Consider the following 22,627-nt stretch of genomic DNA (forward strand, 5'->3'; position numbering starts at 1 on the left):
TTATTTGAATTACGTTTCCTGAATGTCAATATTATATAACATAGCTGTACCGATACACTTTAGTAAAATAAAAGACAATGATCTATACAAATTTAATAGTGATATATTGAATACATTAAAAATAAGAATATACATTTGAAGAACAAATTTATTGTTTGTGAGCATCCTGTCGTTATTTGTTGTGTGCCCGTACAACGCTTAACCACGCGGTGGCACTATGTAACAGTAGCGGGCATAAACCAATCATGTGCACCCTACGTCACGATCTGTAGCCAATGAGCGTCGATCTTTATGAAAAGCTTTAGAATTTGAATTTTCAACGAGACTCGTCAACAATCGTCGTAGAGCTAGAACCATCGCGCCAAAGTAAGTTTTCTTATTTACATTTGGGAGAATACCTTGTCGTGTTAACATAGTTAAACACGTTGTCCAATGTTTCACTCCGTGCAAATCCAGTATTTATAGAGTTGATTGATAAATCCAAGTTTAACGACAGACTGAAGCCCAAGCTAACGGTCAGCTATTTCTGCTACGTAGGATGCCATTTATCTTTTTAGTCTCAAAATACTTCTTACAACCAAAACAAACTTAACCCGCCTTATCCGGGCAGAAATGACCCTCGAATTACAATTATTTTCAATTTCACATAATTATATCAGAAAAACATGGTGCGTTCGTCCACTACTTGTCTGATGCTAATGCTTTTGACGCCGTTGTTAAACATAATGGTTAGGCCCATCTGTGAATATGACTGGATGTCTCGATGATTTTATCCATATAACTTTTGTTCTTACGCCAACCCCAACTTGCGCCTGATGTTTTGTCAGGTGAGGTGAGCGACCATGAGTTGGGCGGTGGAGGAGTGGAAAGATGGACTTCCGGGGAAGGCCCTGCAGAAGATTCAGGAGATGGAAGTCCAGCTGGACAAAGTGAAAAAGGAGAGATCTCAAAAACAGTTCCAGCTTGATTCTCTGGAGGCAGCGCTGCAGAAGCAGAAACAAAAGGTGAGTGTTATTTAAAAGTCGGATGGCTGCACATGAAGGGGAAAAAGTATATAAACTGTACAGTGTATTCATTCATTTATTTATTTATATTTTACAGGCTGACAGTGAACGTAATGAGGCATCTGCTTTGAAGAGAGAGAACCAGTCTTTAGTAGAATCGTGTGACTCTGTAGAGAAAGCTCGACAAAAGGTTTTACATGATCTGGGGGTCAAAGAGCAGCAGGCGAGTAAAACAACTCATAACACAATTGAAAATCATCACATTGGCATCGTCATTATTATCATTGTCCAGTGCGGCACATCGAAAATCTAAATGGAAATGTCAACTATTTCGATTGCTTTGTTTTGATAAAGGTGAGATACTTGGAGGGGCAGCTCAACACGTGCAAAAAGACCATAGAGCGGCTCGAACAAGAGCTTAAGAAGTGAGTTATGCAAATTGACAATAGTGAATGTGTATCACTCATCAGTTACCGCCAAATAAAATCTTGTTTTGTCTTTCAGGTACAAAAATGAACTGGATCGTTCTCAACCTGCTGGCTCTTCCTCCTTTTCATCCTCCTCGGAGCTGCAGTCATTTGTTACGCCACAAAAAAGTTTCTCTACTCCAGTTTCAGCTTACAGGCAGCAAGGTATCCCACTGCTGTAAATATTGTTGTACCTGCAACAACATGTATCAAATTTGACATAAAGCTTGTATATTTGTTACAGATAACAAACTAGAGGACCTTCAAGAGAAATATAACCAGGAAGTAGAAGAAAGAAAAAGGCTAGAGAATGAAATCAAAATCCTGCAGGTCAAAGTGAGTGTCACGCATCGTCACGCTGCGTCTTCTATGTAATATCAAATACATTTTGCTAACGTTTTCCCTTTTGTAGCTGTTGAATCAGTCGTCGGCCAGCGTGAGCCACAAAGACATTTCTGCTCGCCAAGCTGGATCCTCTATTTTCCCGTGGCAGCAGGATCAGGCGCACAGCCGCCAGTCTCAGGAAATGACTGAAACGCCTCTGAAGAGGCGCGGCACGTCCCTTTGGGATGCCCACGAGGAGACGCCCATCAAACCCAGCCAGCGAATGAGCTGTACCAGAACAGCAGCGAGTCCGGGTGCATCCCAACAGATGGAACAACTGAAAATCCTCAACAAAGGTATTTATGATTCACTCCTTACACAGTCAGAAAATTAACCTTTTGGCGGGCATTTTTGATTTATAATTAGAAAAACGTATTCATCACATTTGTTTCAGAGCTGCGTGGCCGTGTGTCCGAGCTGGAGAGGAGTATGTCCAGTCATGAGAGAGAAATTAGTAGCCAGGCCTCCAAGCTGCAGGACCTCCAAGTCCAACTGACCCAGGCCCGCAAAGACCTGACTGAGCGGGACCGAGACTTGACCAAGACGAGCCACGAGCTGCGTCAGACCACAGATAAACATCAGCAGCTTGAAGTCAAGGTAAGACGTGATTTCTGTCTGTCTGCATAATCTTCTTGCAAAGGTGTCTGAAATGTTGTTGACCGCCCCACACCCGCCCCACACCCCCTTAGTGTTCTTCTCTAGAGCAGAAGCTGAAGCAAGTTTCTGAAGAGATGAACTGTCAGAGACACAATGCTGAGAGCTGCAGACGAGCCCTGGAACAGAAGGTCAAGGACCAGGAGAGAGACAGTCAGAAGGTGCGACGACACAGCCGTAGCATCATCTGACTCTTTAAACGTGATCCGACGAAAACATAACCCCTGATCAATTTCACGGTGTGCAGGAGCTTGCCCAGCTGCAACGGTCCAATCAGACTTTGGAGCAACAACTGGAGCAAACCAAAACTAAATTAACACAAGAGATCCAACAGTCCAAAAAAGACAACAACATACGGCAGGCTGACTTAGAGAAGGTAACACGGCTTTACTTTAATTTACCTTGAGTTATTATTATTATGGGACTGCTGAAAGCAGCACATATTACTCTCCATCCTAGAAAATACCCAGATTTTTCCACAAATATGCGGCCCGTACCGTAGATCGCACCGGGACAAATGAGGTATCAAACGATGCAGCTCGATCTGACTCGGTGCGACATTACTTTTCTAGGAATTCCGAGTTACCATGGCGACGCAATTCCCAAAAAAGTCCCATAGGAAATGAATGGAGAAAGGGGGAACAAATTACAGATCAAGCACCTTTTTCTAAGACACGCTGCGCGCGCATACGTTATCCGACCGATATGAATTTTAGCTCATTTTGTAGCAATTTTTCCCATCTTTAGCTCAATTTTATATCAAATTTATTTTAAGGAATGAAAGCTCTCCCCCCTGTGTGGGTTCAAAGACAGTGAGTGAATTAGCCTTCTATTACACTCTGTGGAGCAATTAGGCTTTGAGTGGCGGGAACCAAAAAATCTAAATCTATTTCCAAAAGTTTCACTTCAACTCGTCACCATGGCCACAATCTTTGCCCACTAGACATCAAATTCTCACATTTTGTAGTGACAAGTCTCTTCTTTCAGACAAACTAACTTTTATTTGGCTAAGGTGTCATTTAGTATCTTTATTTTCACTTTAAGCGAGGACAAGTCGGACTAACTCGCCTATCTTTTCCATGTTAAATTCAGCTCCTTTTTCCTCTTCATTTTGGATAAATCAGAAGTTTTTAACCTGCTCTCATTTGGTCATTTTTCATCCGATTAAAAAAGTGAGAACATGCTCGTGTTCCCCAAACCCTTGCCGTTCTAACAAGCCATTTCTTGAATCTGCATCTTGAACCGTTAAGTCGTGAGAGGCTTTTGTTCGAGGTGTGCGTCTCTCATACAATATCAATAGAATGTGGGTGCGTGACGTCTCCAAGTCAAATGTGTGTGCGTGAATTTGCATTTTTCTTAAAGGGACAGTAAGATACTTTTAGTTGATGTTGATTATGGTTAACTTCCACATTTCTTGACCGATTCCAGTCGTTTAAATTTTAAACTGTTCAGCTCATTTACAAGAGTCAGCAGTCCCATTCAAAATTTCCGCGGGAATTTTTCTAGTTATTATTATTATTATCATGATTATTATTATTGTCCAATCATCCTCTTGCTGTGCCAGATGTCTTCTCAGAGGAGTCAGCTGGAGAGGGAGGCGGAGGAGCAGAAGCAGAAGCTGCTGCGCTCCCAACAGAGCCTCCAGGCCAGCCAGACCAAAGAGGACGACCTCCGCAAGAAGCTCGAGGTGACTTTAGCTGGCGCCTTCCATTTTTTTTAATCACCTGACTTATGAGGTTTCTAATGGGCGATCCTGTTATCGGCTGCTTTCTCTTCCAATTACTAGTGATTTAGTACAAGTCTATTTGCTTTTACTGAAACAACCACGTATAGCTTCCAGTATCTGCAATTAAATGTAATGTCAAATTTGTGTTTTGGCTAGTTGGTGTTGGATAACTGGTTTCATCAATTGATGAATGCAGTTTTAACATACGGCACCTTTTACCAGCCTGTCCATAATAATCTCATTGACATTTCTTTCTGACTCTAGGAGCATCAGAGAGAGAAGAACAGCACTTCCGTCCAGTTGGACCAGAGCAAAAGGAGTCTGTCACAGCTGGAGGATGAGAAGAAGACCTTGGACCAGACACTCAAACGCACCCAAGGCTTCCTGGATGACCTCAAAGGTAACTTCTTACTGTAGTAGCGTTAGAGCAAGGAAGAGCAATGTGTGTCATATGAATATTTTTATTATAGATTATTTTTATTTATTTTTTTACAAATAGGAGCAAACTATTTTTTTCATATGCAGTAGTTGGTGAAAAAAAAATATTTTAATTTGTTATTACTAATAAGAAATTATTTGTTTAATTAATGTAGAATTTTACCATAATATATATTTTATTAATTGTGTTATTAATTTATTCAAACAATCGTGCATATGTATTTAATTCAGCAACCTCATCTGCGAGGTTAGTCTGGCCCAGCCATTTATATGTTTAAAAAAAAAAAAATTGATTTTGACCACAAGTTTGCCAACCTCTGCATGAGAGGTCAAACAGCTATTTTTTAAAAAAAAATTATTAGACACCTCTATTGATATACATTTCATTTGGTTCCATCCTCAGCAAAAGGTGAACGTCAAAAAGAAGAGCTGAAGAGACTTGAGTGCAAACTGGAGCAGCAGTCCCAAGCTTCGACTCTGGAGCTGGAAAACCTAACGAAGACGCTGGCTGACGCTGAGAGCAAAAATGAATGGTAGACATCCGTTACTACTTCTACGATTTGATGAAGCCAATCAACCTTGTTTGCAATCGCTTTGCAGGTCCCAGAAGGAAATGCAGAAACAGAAACAAGCAGCGGAGCAGTTAACCAACCAGTTGACACGGTCCGTAAAAGAGGGCGAAGAGCTGAAGAAAAGTCTTGGTGCGAGTCATGACGAGTGCAAGCAGCTGACACAAAAGCATCAAGCTCTGCTGGAGTGGAAGAACGAGAAGGACGCCCTCATCAACCATGCAGAGGCCGCGCAGAAGCAACTCACTGACAAAATCGGTGCGTTGGACAAAAGTCTGAACTCACAGAATGAGGCTAACGAAGAATTGAAGGTAAGGAAAAGGAAAAGTCATTACCATTAAACGCCATAAAACGTCATCTCAGTCATTGTTCCTGCGTTTTAGAAACAGCTGGAGTGTGCAGAGGAGGACCAGGTCAGGCTGTCAGCACACATCGACACCCTGAAGGGAGAACTCCTCATCAAGAGTACAGAACTGGAGGAGAGGGAGCATCAATACAAGGAGCTCCAGACTGAATCCTCTCACGCTGAACAGAAGCACACCAAAGATCTGGAAAATGTTGGCGCGCAGGTGACTCAGCTTTCAAAACAGGTGAATTTCTATGGTTACGTTTAGCTTTATACTGTAACCTACCCCGCTCTTATGCTATGCTGGTTGTCGTGTCACTAATCATTCCATCAGGTTGAAGATTTGCAGTCGGAGCTGAAAAAGGAGATCGCCCGAGCAGAGCACGCCGAGAAGAGCATCACTCAGCTGCAAGACGAGCGACGAGAAGCCTTCGAGCTGGCACGCTCCAAAGAACAGTTGCTTGAACTTGGTCAAGCTGAAATGCGTCAGCTGAGGGAGACCCTTGCTCAGGCTACTGCGGAGCATGGAGAGAGAAATTTGAGGTGAGACATTTATTTAGAAACTATCATGATAAACGATAGGCGGGATGGGTGAGATGTCTGTATCGGAATGATAGCAGGCCGGCCTCTTTTCAAGGTATCTTGTGGCCATTTCATGTTCAGGGACTAGAAATTAAAATAATAAAATATTGTTGTTAATTTCATGCAATTTTAAGGAAACGTGCTAAATTGAGATATATGTAGGTCTTTAAAATTATTTCATTTTATTTATTTTTGGTGGAGTGGGGGGGATTTTATGTATCAAAAGTACAGGTGGTATTGGTTAGAGAGAGACCGCTTTTTTCAGGACCGATTATCGGTAGTCAGAGAGTCCGATAACTGATATTTGAAGCCGATATACATTTGCAGAAGAAGAAAAAAGTTGGTGTCAAAATTTTAACAATAAAATATTAAAAACTCCAGCACTGCTTAAATGCTTCAAGGACATGTTTATTAAACAGCTTTTGTGATTTGCAACATGTTAAGGGTTTTTTGTTTTGCCATCAGCTTTTGCACCAACTATAATGTGGCTCGCGGGCTAACCATTCACCTGCATGCTAACTCTCAAATAGCTGCTAATTTGCGAGCTGTTAGCTCGTGGGCTAACCGTTCACCCACACGCTAACCCGGGATAACTCCCAAATAGCCGCTAAAAAATGGCTATTAGGTTATCCCGCGAGCTAACCTAATAGCTCACGAGCTAACAGTTAGCTTGCGGGCTAATAGACGCTAATTGCTGCTTTTTGGCTGTTAGCACTGCACGAGCAACCAATCAGATGGTGCTGTGGGCGGGCCAATGCTGCCGCTGACTCGGAGCAGAAAAGTTCCCGTCAGAGCAGAAATAACAGTTTTTAATATATCGGCCATCAAAACAAAAAAAAGAGGCCGATATTCATAAAATGCTCAGTATTTTTACTGGTATCGGTTTGAATGCTAGTGGTATCGAACATCCCTAAGTGATATTAATGTTGACTGTGAGCCAGAAAAATAGACAAATGTTTTTGTAACTTGCATGTCTTATTCCACCCAGATTGTCAGAGGAGAAAGCGGCTGTGTTGCGACAATGTGAAGAAAGCATTGCAGCAAAGGCCGAGGAAACGACACAAGTCAAGCTCAAGTTGGAGGAAACTCAGCAAGAGCTCCTGCTCACCAAAAACCAAGTGCGTTTTTTCTTTACAATGAGAAAGCTGTTTTGATGTGCACAACACTTTATCCCAATTTCACCTCCAAACGTTTCAGATCAGCTCGATGGATCAGTTGCTGAAGGCCCAGGAGCAGTTTGGAGCAGAGCTGCAGAAGCAAAGCAAGAAGATGTCTGAGCGTGAGGAAGAACACAAAAGGATGGATGCGGAAAATGCGCAAAAGCTGCAACGGCTGGAGGAGGAGCTTCGGGAGGTCCGTGCCCAAGTGGCAGAGAAGGAAAAGCTGATCGGAGAAGACCGGGCTCGGCTTTTAACTCTGGAGAAACAAAATGAAGACTTGCAAAATGATGTTGGAGAGAGAGTGAAAGAAACAGAGGTAGAGTCGCATCACATGCGTACTAATTCAGTCTTGTTAAATGTTTGTATGCTAATAAGATGAATATTTCTCTTGTAAAACTCCTCAAGGATGCACACGCCGCAAAAGTAAAAGAGCTGCAGAAGCAAATCTCCTCTTTAGAGGACGAAGTATCCGCAAGCAAAGACGCAGCTGAGAAACTCCCGCTGCTGACAAGTGAACTTGAGGCGGTCAACCGCTCACACGCCGACCTCAAAAATCACCTGGATGCCCTTGAGAAGAGCCTCTCCTCCACGACTGAAGTCAAGAACAGCCTGGAGAACTCCCTGACCGAAAAAGTAAGTCTGAGTTCTGCTTTGGAAAAAGAAGTCGCAGAGCTCAGGCAGAAGCTGAGCCGGCTGTCCGAGAGTCATGCTTTGGAGGCGCAAAATTTCCTCAACAAGGAAAAGAGCCTCCGAGAAGAGTGTGAAGCCGCGGAGAAAGCCTTGAAGGCCACCAAAGCCGAGTCGGGCAACGTCCGGACAGATGTGAAGACCATGAAGGCAACTTTGTCTGCAGCCTCACAAGGCTTGGAGGAAAGAGACGCCAGCATCAAGAGTCTGAAGGAGAAGTTGAACAACGCAGAAGTAGAACATGCCAAGACGACGGAGCTCCTGAAAGAGAAGATGGTTGCCATGAACAAAATCAAGGTTTGCTTCTTAGCGATTTCTCCTTACACAATAAATAGTTGGTGCTCATGTTTGACTTGAAAACAGAAAGACGGGCTAGCTCATTTGACGAGTAAGTAAAAGATAATGTTAATGTTTTTGCTTCAACGATTTTAATTATAATTCACTTTCCAGTTGTTTAGCAAGATTCATATAAATTGTTAAACGTGTGTGTGAAATAGGTAAATTTACAATTGAATTCTTAATTTTTTTAAAAAAAAAAAAAAAATTTTTTACAATAAATCGGTTACTAACCAGTTATTGGTAAAAATGTGGATGTAAAATAACTTACTTGAATTATTTAAAAAAAATAATCATAAATTTTATATATATGTATTAAACAGTTCTTTAATTAAATGCTTTTTATCAATTTTTTTATTTTAATAATGTTTTTTTTATATTTAATTGAATGAAACAAAGTGCTACATTTTATTAAAAACTGACCCCTATCCCCCCCTTTTTTTTCTTTCTTTTTTTTTTCTTTCCATATAGGTCCAGCTGGAGATGCTTCAGATGGATCTGGAAGACAACGAGACAACCGTCAACTCTTACGAAAGTCAAATGGAGGCACTAAAGGAGACCAACCGGTCACTGGAGACTGAGTTGGCTCAGACCCAAAGCCACGTGTCTGACATGGTGGTCCAACTTGAGGACAATAAAGCTCAGGTAGACATTTAGAGATTTCTGATTTGAGATGATTCTTACCTCCTTCAGCAACTGGTCAGTCATTAAAACAAAACGTGGAAATCAAAATGCTCATTTCAAATATGTATGTTTATTAAGGTCTCGGTTTTGGAAGCACGGCTGGAGGAGGTCCAGTCGCAGAACTCCATGTTGGAGACCAAGTACGTGACAGCCAGGGAGGAACTGACGGAGAGGAGTTGTGAAATAACTCGCCTGGAGGGCGACGCTGTCAAATGCAGCCAGTTGGAAGATGAAGTCGCCACTTTGACGGCTAAAGTTGCTACTCTCGACCACCTCGTTAAAGACAAAGAAGATGACGACAGAGCGTCACTTGAGGAGAAAAATAACCTCAAGGCAAGTCTGAAGCAATTCGAAAATGACAAAGCGCAATTGCAAACGGACATAAGTGAGGCGGATGTTCAGAAGCAGCGGTTGGAAACCAGGCTGGACGTGATCGCCGAGGAGAACAAACGCCTGCAGGCCAGCGTGAAGGCTTTAACCGAGGAGGGAGAAAACACAGAATCAACACTGAGGCAGCTCACCGAAGAGAAATCCCAGCTCCGCGCCGCTTTTGAGCTTCTCTGCGAACAGAAATCTCAACTCGAGGCTCAACTCGGTGAGCTGGCAAACACGCTGAACCAAGCGGTGGAGGACAAACATCAGCTGGAAGAAAGCAATGACCAACTGAGGGAAATGACCACGGCGCTGCAATCGCGTGAAGCCCAGTTGGAGGAGGAGCGGCAATCCCAAGCGAGCGTGGAGATGCATGATGGCAACGTGGCATCTCTGCAGGAGGAAAAGGAACGTATCCAAAAGCGCCTGCAGTCTTCTGAAGAGGAGTGTGACAGGTTGAAGGATCTGCTTGAGATGACAGAAAAGCGGATGGAAGAGAACGGAGTCAGGTACAGTTATTACTGTTCCCCTTGTTGTGGTTCTTTTGTTTTTATTTGTATCTATTTTTTTTTTTTTTAATTAATGGACATTCACAGTCCAATGAGTCCAGCATTTGCAAAGTAGCCCATTTGCATATATTTTTTTGTATTGTACTGACCCGTCACCTTTGTTTTTGATCAGGCCAAAGTCCTGTCTAAATTAAAGTTATGCTTTGGCACCATTTGCATCTTGGCCGCAATCTTGAACAATCATGAAAATAAACGCACACAAAACTGTACAAAGTGTTAAGTTCAAAACGCTTATGTTGTCCTGCCCCCTTCCTAAGAAGCGCATCTTAATGCAACAAATTATCTCAAAACTCTCAAAAAGACTAAATAAATAGAAATTAATAATAATATTGATATTTGACACAGCAAGGTTTCCGCAGTCATTAAAAAGCATTAAAGTTCATCAAGTATTTTTGGGAAAATTGAGGCCTTGAATGGCATTGCAAAATTATGACCTGAAGCATTAATTTGTAAGTTGTAATTTACGATGGACAAAATGGGCAGGACTAGTCCACAAGTTCCTTCATTTTCCAATTAATTTGAAAAGCAAAATGTACTGTTCCTCTCACCAAAGTCCAACATGAACCGCTAATGCCACCTAGTGGCAAAAAAAAACTACTACCTCAAAACAAATTAGATTCATGTTTTTTTTATACTTCAAATCATTTCGAAGTCACTATTAATGTATGAATGAAGTTCCGACCATACTTGTACTTGTGTCTCAGGAACCAACAGTTTGAAGCGGAGCTGGCTGAACTGCATCAAAAGTTGTCATGCTTGCAACAAGAGCTGAGCGTGTTTAAGCACCAGTATGACTTGTTGCTGGAGCAGGTGGGCCAACAAAACCACCTCATACAGCAGCTGTCACAACTGCAGGACCAACAGAGCCCGCAAGACATCGCTGGTGAGTGCAGGCTTGGAATAAATGATCATGTCAGGAAGTTTTTTTTTAATTTTTTTATTTAACCTTAGCAATTGCACATTTGAGCCTGACTTGTCTGTAATTGTAATTCCAGCAGAGGCAGCAAGCGACATTCATGCGGAATCCACTGTGGAACCACCATTAGACTCAGTCCAACTTGAAGAGGCCCCCAGGTAGGTGAATTTTTATATTAACTCATTCACTGCCATGAATTCATAAAAATAAAAAATAAAGATTATTAAAAATTAGGGGCGACAGGCGATTAACATTTTTAATAGTAATTAATCGCATGACTTCACTGGTTAACTCACAATTAATCACAAATTTTATATATGTTCTAAATGTACAATAAATAAATTCTAGGTTTTCCTACTCTTAACAAAATTAAAAATATATATATAAACTAATAGAAATAGTTCAAATGAATTTTTGACGTCTATAGCCGTCAATGGCAATGAATGAATAAAAAAAGAAAGAAGAAAACATTATTAAAAATTTGTTGCGTCAGGTGATTAAAATTTGCAATCATAATTAATCGCACAACTTCACTAGTTAACTCACAATTAATCACAAATTTTATATCTGTTCTAAATATACAATGAAAAAATTCTAGGTTTTCCTAATCTTAATAAAATTGGAGATTTTTTTTTTTTTTTAAACCAATAGAAATAGTTCAAATGAATTTTTGACGTCTATAGCCGTCAATGGCAGTGAATGAGTTAACTACTCAAAAAATGCAATATTTAGGAGAAGTGGAGCTGATCTTCCTTGAATCTTGTAGTGAAGCAGAACCCATCCTCAAACCGGATGTAATCGATGAACATGTGGAAGAAGACACAGATGTGTGTATCAAAGATGGACACCAAATGCAGATAGCTGAAGAGAAACAATTTAATCAGGTATAGAAATCGTTCCTCCAATGTTTATTTTTTATGCTGTCACCGAATACGATCTGATGGGATAAACAAATTGACTGGCTGTGAATTTTTAACACGCTCTCAGGTTCAAGAGGAGAGTTTTCCCTGCGGCGTCCTTGAACATGAAGCTGCTCCTTCACATTCCATTGGTGAGTGACATAAATAGGGATGCACCGAAATGAAAACGGTTGGCCGAAAATGAAAAATTCTTAGCCGAAAACAGAAACGCCGAGAAAAAAAAATAATATGCCAATTTTTGCTATCATTGCTTTTATTCTAATTAATTGAAATTATAATATTATTATAAAATATTTATTTAGCACTGGCATTTTAACCAAGCACAATATAAATTGAAATGTGCCCACGCCGCAGACATGTTGGCTAATGTTAATTTTATTCCAGCCGAATGCCGAAAGTGTTCGGTGGGCGAATATTCGGTGCATCACTAAAATTAACTGCATCCTTTCTCTATAAAAATCATACCAAAAAGTTCAAAAGTCAAATAAACTTGTGTGTTGATGTTCCGTCAAGCAGAGACGGAGCCTGTGCCGTTACAAGATGGCCACGAAAACCCCTCAAAGCGGGAAGAGGAAGTCCACGCCCTGCTCTCCGAGATTGACCTGCTCACCTCTGACCTTGCGCTGAGGAAGGAGTTGACCTCAGACCTCCAAGTGCAAGTTCAAAACTTGGAGCAGAAAGTTGATGCGGCCGAAGAGGCGGCACGTCGTGCAGCCAATAAGCTGGACAAGGTTGTAAAGGAGAAGAATAGCCTCTCTGATCAGGTGGGTTGAAGGCCGATCGATTCCTGGCCTCGGCGTAGAATTTGTTATCAATTGTGATGCCAATTCTGTTTGTTTGAATTTAGTTGTCTCAGCTGTCAGAAGACAGAGAAACCTTAACCCTGCAGCTCCAAACCGCCAAATGCCAGCTAACTGATGTTATGGAGATGTTGGAGGGACTCGAAATGGCCAAAGGTAAATTCTTAATTTGTGAATGGTAACATTGTCAGTTATTTTTGTAACTCATTAACAAGCGTTAACGTTCTCAACAGTGACTGAGTTACATCTTATGTTTTTTGTTGTGCAGGCGGATGGGACGAGAAGTTCCTCCAGCAGGAGAGCGAGCTGAAGAGGGTTCGCTCGGAGAAAGCCAACCTGGAGCAACACATCCTGGGCATGGAATGCGAGCTGGAGGCCCTGCAGGAGGAGCGCAGCAAGTTGGGGGACGAGCTGGAAACTCAGAGGAAGACGTGCTCGGGCTTGGAGGAGAAAATTGAAACGCTTTCGTCTGAGGTGGGCAGACATTCACAGCTGTAAACGGCAGTTTACAGGATCGCAGATCGTTGTCATGTAGCCCTGCATATTTGTCTTGCCCTTGTTTGTGTGTGCCTTTTATTGGGAGCACTGTTCATGTTGTACACGATTTAGCCACTTGGGGGCAGTGTGGTTCCACGCGTTCTGATACACTGTTAGCTTGTAGTCACATTAGAGAGTAGAAGGAAAAAGTCACGATCAAGTTATTCCAATGAAAGTGGTTGTTTTGCAGCGTAGGAAGAGCATATGCCGTTGAGTAATATTAAGATGCTTCTCTGTATACATTCCTGAAGCGTTTTGTATGAATAGCCGTTCTATTGAGTGATAAAAGTGCTGTGATTAGCGCGCTAATTAGCATTAGCGAGTCAGACTGGAGTAGATCATGACGATTCTTTGCATATGTATGAATTGAAGCAGAAATCATTGTCAATCAAAAACATGAATAAATATATCTTGTGAACTTATTTTCGAATTTGTGTACCAGCGAGTATAGTATAAACGCAATAATAATGAATCGGCTGCGCAATATGATAAATTGACGGGAGAGTTTTCCGTTCAAGGCAATCCATCTGAGATCTGAGCTGGTTTCCTGCGCTGAAGAACGAGAGGAGCTGAGTCAGGCTGCGGGCCGGTTGCGAGAGAAGATAGACGGCCTGGAGAAGACCAACTGCGACACCAGGTCTTTAATTTCCATCCTGGAGGAGGACATCAGGGCAGGGAAGAAGGAGAACAAAGCCCTGCAAGGCAACATCGACAGAATGGATACAGAGAGGCAACAGGTACACACGTAATTATTGTTTTGGAATCAGCTCGTCCATCTTTTTCTCGCCACGCTATGACAATATTTATTTTCTCTCAAGCTGTTGGAGCAGATGAACGTGTTGGAGGAAGCCGTGTCTCGACAGACTGGAGAGAAGGAACATTTGATTGGGCAGCTTGACAAGATTAAGGAAGATCACACGTCCGCCAATCAAAACACAGAGACCATGTTCAGCAAAATCCAGGTGAGTAAGAAGAGTGATGAAAGCGTGTTTACTTTCAAAACGTTACCATGACACCCCATGTTTCTTTGCCAAGGCTTTGGAGGGAGAAGTGCGACAGTTGACGCAGTCTTTGGAGTCTTCTCTACTGGAAAAGGGAGAAATCGCTTCTCGCCTGAACTCCACACAGGACGAAGTCCAGCAGATGCGGAGCGGCATCGAAAAGCTCCGTGCCCGCATCGAATCAGACGAGAGGAAGAAGAAGCATGTGGGCGAACTCCTCAAAGGTAACTTCTGCGCATCTTTTTTTTTTTTTTTTCCAGTATTGTTCGTGACCTGACCAGGACTGTGTGTATCCGTAGCTGCTCAGAGGAAGTCGGACTCGCTGCAAGACCGCATTGAGGCTCTGCAGCGAGAGAAGGAGTATGCGGAGCAAGACCTTGAGGAAGCTGTCCTTCAGGTACTCCAAAACATTGATATCTGTCAGAACTTGGAAAAAATACTTAACTCTGACTTGCAATCTGGTGCAGGCTGAGACCATCAAATTTGAGCTGGAGGAGGAAAGGATAAAGGTATAGTATGTTCTGTACATTCATGTGAAACGGTGATGCCATATACAGCAACATACAGTCATTGGCCACATCATATATATGTTGCAATAAATATATCCATACTCTAACGGCAGTATCGATATTTTATGACGGTACACCAACGCAACGCAGATAATGTCATTTTAGCGTTTATTGATGCCAATGCAATTGCTTTGGGGACTTTTACTTTGAAGTCGGTCTGTGCTGCGACGTGACCGCCAGCTTGACTTCCCTTTTCGACATGTTGGCTTACATATCAAAGTTTTTATTTTGAAATGACATTTTCTACCAACATTATCACAATGCCATAACGAAAGTATATTTAATCGCTAATTTAGGACGCTAAGAAACTGCTAACTGCTAGTTAATTACGCCGTCATTGTAACATTGTCGTTAGTGGCTAGGAGCTAATGTTAGCATTAGTGCCTGGCTGGTACGGTGGCCTAGAAGTGCAAAAAAGGGCTGGCAACAGTAATGAGCGACAGCTACTACATGGCTTGCTTTCTTTACTTTTTCAATATCCTGGACTATATGTATAAAGGAAGGGAATGTGCCTTAAATTGCACTTTGTCTTTTTCATTATATATTAAAAAAAAAAGATAGAACTTTTATTAACATTTAATTTATAAAACACATTTGCCAATAAATAAAAACATTCAACTCAAAATGTCTGATATTGCCGTTTAGATTTTAGGAAAACAATTAATACCTTGTTATTTTATATATGGACCAAGTATAAAATAAGAATCTATCTGCCTCTTTTTGCACTTAAAGTTGTGTTCCGAAATCCTAAAATGACCAAATTTGACATTTTGAGTTGATTTTATTATTATTATTATTATTATTATTATTATTATTAAAGGTGTTTATAAACCACTTTTGCCCATTAAGTAATCATAAAAATTTTTTTTTATTTGAATTAATTACATTATTATTATTTTTTTTTTTAATGGGCAGAAGTGTTTTATAAAATAAATCAGTTTGACTTTTGTGAGCCTTTGCTGTCACCGTCAGTACTTAATCTCTCCTGTCCTGTTTGTGGGGGCGCTATCCCCTAAATGGTGGTAAAGTAGGTAGAAGCAGTGGTGAAGAACTGGTGTCTAGACACTATTGGCAAAGAAGAACATTCGACAAGTTTTCACTGTCATTCACCGAATATCGTGAAATATCGCTGAGAAAATTTCTGTCAATATATGGAATATTGTAGATATTGTGATATTATGGTAATCGTGGACCACATATCGTCAAAGTATCGAATCGTGAGTTACCCGTATCGTCCCACCCCTAACCAATAATATAAAAAAAATTATGTTATTTAACTAACGATTATTTGTTTATATTCAATTAATTGGTCGATTATTTATTTTTACTTCTGAATTTTACCTTTATTTTACTTGATTAAATCGATTAGTTGTTTCACCTCTAATTTATACATTACAAAAGAGATTTCTAGAAGATTTCCCAAATGAACCCTCATTGGAATCAAATTGGAATGCAAAGCGCAAGTGTTTTTAGCCTACGTCGTCTAATGCAGGTGGAGAATGGTGTCAAAATTTGAAGAACATTTCAAGGATTCACCTTGAAAAATGGGACACAAGGCCCCAATTATAGCTGCTTTCAGATTTGTTTTGAATTGTATTTACAGTCATGTAAAACTACACTCCATCTCGTATAAATAAGTATTAATTCATTCAGCAATATTAGCTCTCGTTTTGGATCCGATTAAAACATTTACAAATGTTGTTTTGTGATAAGATTTCAGGGAGTGATTTGGCTATTTTCAAATTTTTTCTTTTTTTATACCTGATCTTGTTTTGTCCCGCCCCCCAGTTGGACGAAGAGAAGAGAGGTCTCGGCGAGGAGCTCTCAAAGCTTTCTGCCACTTTGGACAACCTGAGATCTGAGAAGGAGCAGCTGGAGCGAGAGCTGCACGCCAAACACGGAGAACTGGAGGAGCTGAAGGCTGCCAAGGCGCAATTAGAGCGAGGGCTGGAGAGGGCAGAGGTGGAACGTAGAGAGGAGGAGGAAAGGCAGCGGCGCAGGGTGGAGGAGTTGGAGAGGGGGGCGAGGGAGGAGGCCGAGAAGCAGGCGAGGCGGGTGGATGACCTCCGAGTGCAGCTTGACGCGTCTCGTCAGCGGGAGATGTCGTTTGAAGAAAAGAGCGCGGAAATGGAGGGCGAGCGGGCGAGGATGAAGAGCCTCCTGGAGGAGATGGGGGAGGAGAAGCAACGTCTGCGGAATTCGCTGGAGAAGTGGAGGATGGATGGAGAGGAGTGGGAGGGGCAGAAAAACAGTTTGATGACTCGCATTGGGGGGTTGGAAGAAGACATTGTGAAGGCCAAAGAGGCCGATGAAAAGGAGCGGCTAGAAAGAGAAAATAGACTCCTGCTACAAGAGAAAGAAAGACTAGAGCAGGAGAAGGAGGAGAACATTGCGCTGAAGCAGGAGAGAGACAGAATAGGGGAGGACAGACGCAGGCTCGAGGGGGAGACGAAGACGCTTCACACGGCCTTATCGCTGCTGGAAGAAGAGAAGAATAGTTTGTCCTCGGCGCTAGAACAAGAGAAGCAAAGAGCGGAAGGCGAGAAGGAGAAAGCGTCCGAGGAGCAGCAGAAGCTTCAGTCCACGGTTGCCTCCTTGGAGGAGAAGCTGCAAACACAGCAGCTGTCCGTCTCGAAGCTCAACGGACAGGTACGCCCCCCCCCCCCCCAACCCTCAGTATAAAACAGCCGGAATGGTACAAAATGAATAAATGCACATTTATATCAACAGTAAAAATCTAGAACGGGGTTTCCACGAGGCATTAAGAAGCATTACAATTCATTGATGGGATTTTGCTAAAATTAAGGTCTTTAAAAACATAACAACATAACATAAAAAAGTTTTTAAAAAATCAGTTAAAGAAAAATGAAGTCCAGAAGCATTAATATTATACATTTGTGGCAACTGCGGACAAGTTGTAATTTACGATGAGCAATTCCATAAGTTCATTAATTTTTCCAATTAATTTGAAAAGAAAAATGCACAGTATCGCTAGCTAATGCTCAAAGTGAATGGAAGAGCCCATTCAAAATGCTAACGGGGGTGTTTTTCCTTCAAATAATGAATATTCACACACAAATGCTGTGGGAACACAATTTTAAGCATTTTCAAATAATCGGTATATTAGTCAGTAATCAGTATTTTTTTTTGGGGGGGGGTGGGGGGCAAAAATCATCGGGCCCTAGTAAACATATTTTTCAACTTATGTTAACAAGAGTATGACAAACTTTAAAAAAAATAAGAATTTATTGTACATTTAAAACAGATATTGAATAAGCAATTAATTTGCGATCAATCATGAGTTAATTGTGGAAATCATGCCTTTAATTATTATTTTTAAAAATTAATCAACTGATAGCCATGCAGTATGTACGTGTATATGCAGTTGGACGTAGGCATTACATTTGTTTGGATTAAAAAGTATTGAATTCGATTTGCTGATACCTGCCGAAACCTTACAGTACATATTGTCACCCTATCCAACAATATTGAATTCCCTCCTTAATTCCTCTAACTCTCGATTGCCGTCCAGGTGTCGGAGCTATCGTCCCGTGTCGCTCGCGTGTCCAAAGAGAGAGACGCTACCTCCGGCAAGTTGAACCTTTGGATGAAGGCTTGCAAACAGCTGGAGCAAGAGAAGATGCTCCTCCTGAGCAGCTCAGGTTTGTTGACTTGACGCTACTCGCACCTGCGACGTCCTCCTTCGCGTGGACTCGCATTTAACTTGAGTGAACCATTTTTATTGCGCGGAGATGTTTTCCCACACTCGATGTGAAAATCAGCATTTGAGACACACGTATTTGAACTTTGGAAAAAATACGAAACAGTATTTATAAGAAGTGCTATGATTACCACTAGGTGGCAGTAATGACTAAGGTTTTCTGATGGGGACAGACGTGATCCAATCCACACACCAAAAAAATCTTCTACATTTTGAACTTTGACCTTCTGTTTTTCCCACCAGATGGTGAAGATGCAAAGATGGTGGATAAGCATTTGCAAATTCAAGCAGATGAGAGGAAGGAGGAGGTGGAGAAGCTGAAGTCGTCCCTTCAAGAGGCGAGAGCGGAATGTGACGAAAAAAGCAAAGAGGGGGCGGAGCTCAAGGCGGCCCTGGAGGAGGTCAAAGGTGAACTCAAAGAAGTGGAGCAGCTTGCGCAGGAGAAGGCGAAGGAGGTGGACGACACCATGAGTAAATATTGCAGCCTGATGGTGGAGGTGCACAAGCTGGAGGAGGCCAACGAGACGCTGACGACGAGGCTGGAGTATTTGACGGCGAGCAAACCCGCCAACAGCCGACGCTCGGCGAGGTCCTCCACCAAACACCCGGATGACCACATCGAGAACACCGCCCCTTCCACTCCGCAGAGGTCACCGCTGGGCCCCTCGTCCGGGAAGAGGGGTCACAAACACCTGAGCGATAAGGAAAGCGCCCAGGAGGCTCTTCACAACCTCACCAAGAAGATCCGAGCAAACGCCGCGACCACGCCAAAAGCCAGTACGGCGCAGGAGGATGAGTTCAGGCCCGAGGGGCTTCCGGAGCTGGTCCAGAGAGGTGCGAATGCTCCGCCACTTTATCATCATGCAGTGGAGTCATGATTTGTTTCCCGGTAGGCTTTGCCGACATCCCGCTGGGCGAGGCCAGCCCCTTCATCGTGAGGAGGACCACCGTCAAACGATGCAGCCCTCGACTGGCCGCGAGGCGGACGTCAGACTGCAAGGTAAGCACAAGCGCACAAACCGAGTTGCCGGAGGTGCTGGATGGGGGAGTGGCCAAAAGGAGGCCAGCCCAAGCCATGTCGTTTGACGGATCATTCATATCATGTTAAATTGTTGAAGATGTAAAATGCTGATTTAGTAAGGGTTGGTAAAGTACATCCACCTAAGTGGGCGAAATTCGTTCTCCGCATTTGACCAACATGTTTATTTATATAGTCCTTGATTACAAAAAAAAATAAAAAATCTCAAAGTGCTTCAGACTTTCACTAAAGCAGTGGTCTGAAACCTGCGGCTCTGGAGTCACATGTGGCTCTTTAGTCAGTCTCTTGTGGCTCCCTGTGGATCTCAAAAAAAAAATTTGTAGAAACTTGTAATATTGTTTTTTACATATTTATTTTTACATAAAATATTCTTTAAATGAATTAATCATTTATACAAAAAAATAATAATTTAATGTTCAAAAGAAGCGAGACAAGATAGATAAAAATGTCCAAAAATGAAGAAAAAAAGTTTTTAAAAAATGCTATGAAATGTCCATGAAATTGCCAAAAATGTGAGAGAAGATTTTTTTTTAAGGCAGAAAAGAAAACGTTCAAAAACAAAACAAGAAATCCGGATAATTAACATAAAAAATCCACAAATTGCCAAAAATGTCTGAAAATTGATGGCAAACACGATGAACAAAAAGGAAGGAGAAATAGCCACAAAATGTGCCAAAAAAGGAAGAAAGGCAGAAAATGTCCATTAAATTAAAAAATAAATAAATGTCAGAAATTTGGCAGAAAGGCATAAAAGTCTAAAAATAGTTGAAAAACAAAGTATGGGGGGGACAAAAAGTGATGAGGGTAAGGTCGAACAAAATGAATGTCATTATTTTATGTTTTGGTGCAGCTCTAATTAGCTCTTGGGCTCTCAATACATTACACTAACACTCACACACAATTTCCTTCATCACAATCTTCAAATGTTTTGCGGCTCCAGACAGATTTTTGGTGATTTTATTTGGCGTAAAATGGCTCTTTTCACAGTGAAAGTTGCTTACCCCTGCACTAAAGTCAACAACATCCTCTGTTTGAGATTCAACATCCGGGAAAGAAAGGAAGAACTCCAAGAAAACTGTTTTTGCGGTGAAAATTGGCAAGTAGTTGATGCTGCAAATTCCAAAAGGCGAAAACACTTTAAAACAAACAAACAAATAAAAAAATATCAATTAGTGCTGTCACTACTGAATATTTTTAGAATTGATTAATCTGATTATTCAATTACTGTTGATATGCTGAATCAGATAATTGACTATTAGCCGCTAATATCAATCTCATTTGCTAAAGGAAATCTATTCATCTTCTCCCCCCCCCCATCCCCCACAATCACCAGGTCTTGCCGTCTCCTTCCTCGACCGACAAGATCGAGGAAGCGGTCGCTCCTCGTTCACAAGAGTCGCCAGCGCAAGGAGACAACTGTCATGTTCAGTAAACATAACACAAAGCACACCGCACTCTAGTTTTGGTGCATCTTTACAGAAATTTCAGTCCACTCCGCAAGCCTAACAAGTTAGCACGCACAATTTCTTTTGTTTAACTATTGATGTTTTTAGTATAAGTGATAATATGGGAAGCGGTACTAAATGCTTTCTTGACACACAGATTGGCTCCTACGTTTACATGCCTTTATGTAAACGTATGATAAGTGTATTAATAATAGCCGACCGATAGACTCAAAATTTTTGCTGTATTTAGTGTATTCTAGCATCCTGAAGATGATTCCAGCATTAATTCCATGAAATTAATTAATTCACAATTGACAAATTGACAATTTGTCAACGTGTTAGAATACATCCAAAATCCTTCTGGTGTGTCAATATTTTTCTCAATTTCACATTGTTATATAGTCTTGTTCTGTATATATTTGAATGTCCGCCCAGCCTTGTTTTCAGCCTGTGTTACTGTTTACTGGAGTCCGGTGTTGGAGCTACTTTCCTTCTGACGGCAGCTACCTTTTCATGTCTTTTTTTTCTTTTTTTGTGCTTGAACTGCTTCACCTTTTAGTGATATTTTTAGTCGGAACTCTCGAATGTGTTTCTCTCATCTCAGATTTACTTTGTAGCATATTTTAACTCAAACTCTTTAGACGCAGAAGATGCTTATGATTAATGTGCAGGTGTATGAGGTTACTGGTCATTGTGAATACTTTTTTTTTTCTACACTAAAATTGTTTTAAAATAAATAAATAATTTTGTTTGTCTTGAGCAAATCATTTCTGCTGACTTTTTTTTTTTTTTTTTTTTCAACATAATTTTGTATGACTAATTGTGAATAGGAATTGTGTTGAACTTGGCCAAACAGTTGATACTCAATGTGTGATATTGTCAAGCATCACTTCTTTAGCTCAAGATTGCAATTTGCAACCACAATTCACTTTAAATATGGCATTCTGTCCCAAACAGTCTCACGCAGGTAATACAAGTAGACTTCACCCTATAGAATGTGATAATCATGTGGTTATCTCCAGTATGTTGATTTGATATATTCTCCAGCTAGCAAAATAGCAGTAGAGTAATAGTTCTGTTTGTTGTTTTGCACTCATACAGTTATAAAATGCAATTAATGGTCAGCTTGTGGTCTTTTTTTTTTTTCTTTCCCCCAAGCAGCAGTATAACGTTCTTAAAGTTAATCTTAAGAACGAACAGCCATTCTCAGATCTAATGATGGTTTAATGCAGATGTGTCTCCAATTAGCATTAGCATCACATTGGGACATCAGTGAAAAAGACTTCACATTTAGGATTAGACTGAGAATTTTTCAAGGCCAGAGGAAATTGTGCGTTTTTTAGGCTGCCGCACAGCTGACAACATAAAACAGACTTCAACATCAGTTGATTTTTAAATTCTAATTCTGATTACTTTATTGATTCCTAAAAGGATAATCCCCCCGCCCCACCCCCACAGTCATAACTTGTCAAAAAAAAAAAACGGGGAGACAGAACAGGAAACCTGGCGGGTCACCTTTCAGTGCCCTAAGTTTCTTAGTTGGGGAAAAAAAGAAAACATAAGGGATGGAGGGGGTGTGGCTTAAGCTCTTGGCGAGGAGCACAGAATGAACCAACCTGGAGAAAAACCTAAAGGCGAGTGTGGGAGAGCAAACAAAAGCTGTGATAACCTCACTTTGCCTTAATTTTATTTATTTTTGTC

General features: G+C 41.3%; 1 protein-coding gene across 3 annotated transcripts; it reads left to right on the plus strand.

The window, feature by feature from the left end:
* The first annotated feature begins 317 nt into the window (after window positions 1-317).
* cenpf (centromere protein F) lies at window positions 318-21,693 on the plus strand. 3 transcript variants are annotated; one of them, XM_077564487.1, is made up of 38 exons: window positions 318-366; window positions 828-1,004; window positions 1,102-1,227; window positions 1,359-1,429; window positions 1,509-1,636; window positions 1,716-1,807; window positions 1,884-2,151; window positions 2,250-2,452; window positions 2,545-2,670; window positions 2,757-2,885; window positions 4,074-4,196; window positions 4,500-4,635; window positions 5,077-5,206; window positions 5,274-5,553; window positions 5,626-5,832; window positions 5,923-6,131; window positions 7,159-7,288; window positions 7,368-7,646; window positions 7,736-8,314; window positions 8,825-8,998; window positions 9,116-9,918; window positions 10,683-10,861; window positions 10,974-11,052; window positions 11,661-11,778; window positions 11,882-11,945; window positions 12,328-12,578; window positions 12,662-12,770; window positions 12,883-13,088; window positions 13,670-13,888; window positions 13,970-14,113; window positions 14,187-14,376; window positions 14,452-14,549; window positions 14,620-14,661; window positions 16,510-17,370; window positions 18,254-18,383; window positions 18,686-19,276; window positions 19,336-19,442; window positions 20,815-21,693. In XM_077564487.1, the coding sequence occupies exons 2-38, from the start codon at window positions 843-845 to the stop codon at window positions 20,911-20,913; spliced, it is 7,842 nt and encodes a 2,613-aa protein (XP_077420613.1). In that variant the 5' UTR covers window positions 318-366; window positions 828-842; the 3' UTR covers window positions 20,914-21,693. The 3 variants fall into 3 exon arrangements, with proteins under 3 accessions (XP_077420613.1, XP_077420614.1, XP_077420615.1); XM_077564488.1 differs by having other exon boundaries at window positions 12,331-12,578; XM_077564489.1 differs by lacking the exon at window positions 14,620-14,661.
* Window positions 21,694-22,627: the final 934 nt, after the last annotated feature.

Source organism: Vanacampus margaritifer, chromosome 4 (genome assembly GCF_051991255.1).
Source record: "Vanacampus margaritifer isolate UIUO_Vmar chromosome 4, RoL_Vmar_1.0, whole genome shotgun sequence".
Lineage (NCBI taxonomy): Eukaryota > Metazoa > Chordata > Actinopteri > Syngnathiformes > Syngnathidae > Vanacampus > Vanacampus margaritifer.

Excerpts from the sequence above, each read along its gene's own strand:
- cenpf (XM_077564487.1), top strand. The coding sequence starts at position 843 with ATGAGTTGGGCGGTGGAGGAGTGGAAAGATGGACTTCCGGGGAAGGCC. Across the intron at positions 1,005-1,101 it reads TGCAGAAGCAGAAACAAAAG|GCTGACAGTGAACGTAATGA; the intron begins GTGAGTGTTATT and ends TATATTTTACAG. Across the intron at positions 19,277-19,335 it reads TCCGGAGCTGGTCCAGAGAG|GCTTTGCCGACATCCCGCTG; the intron begins GTGCGAATGCTC and ends GTTTCCCGGTAG.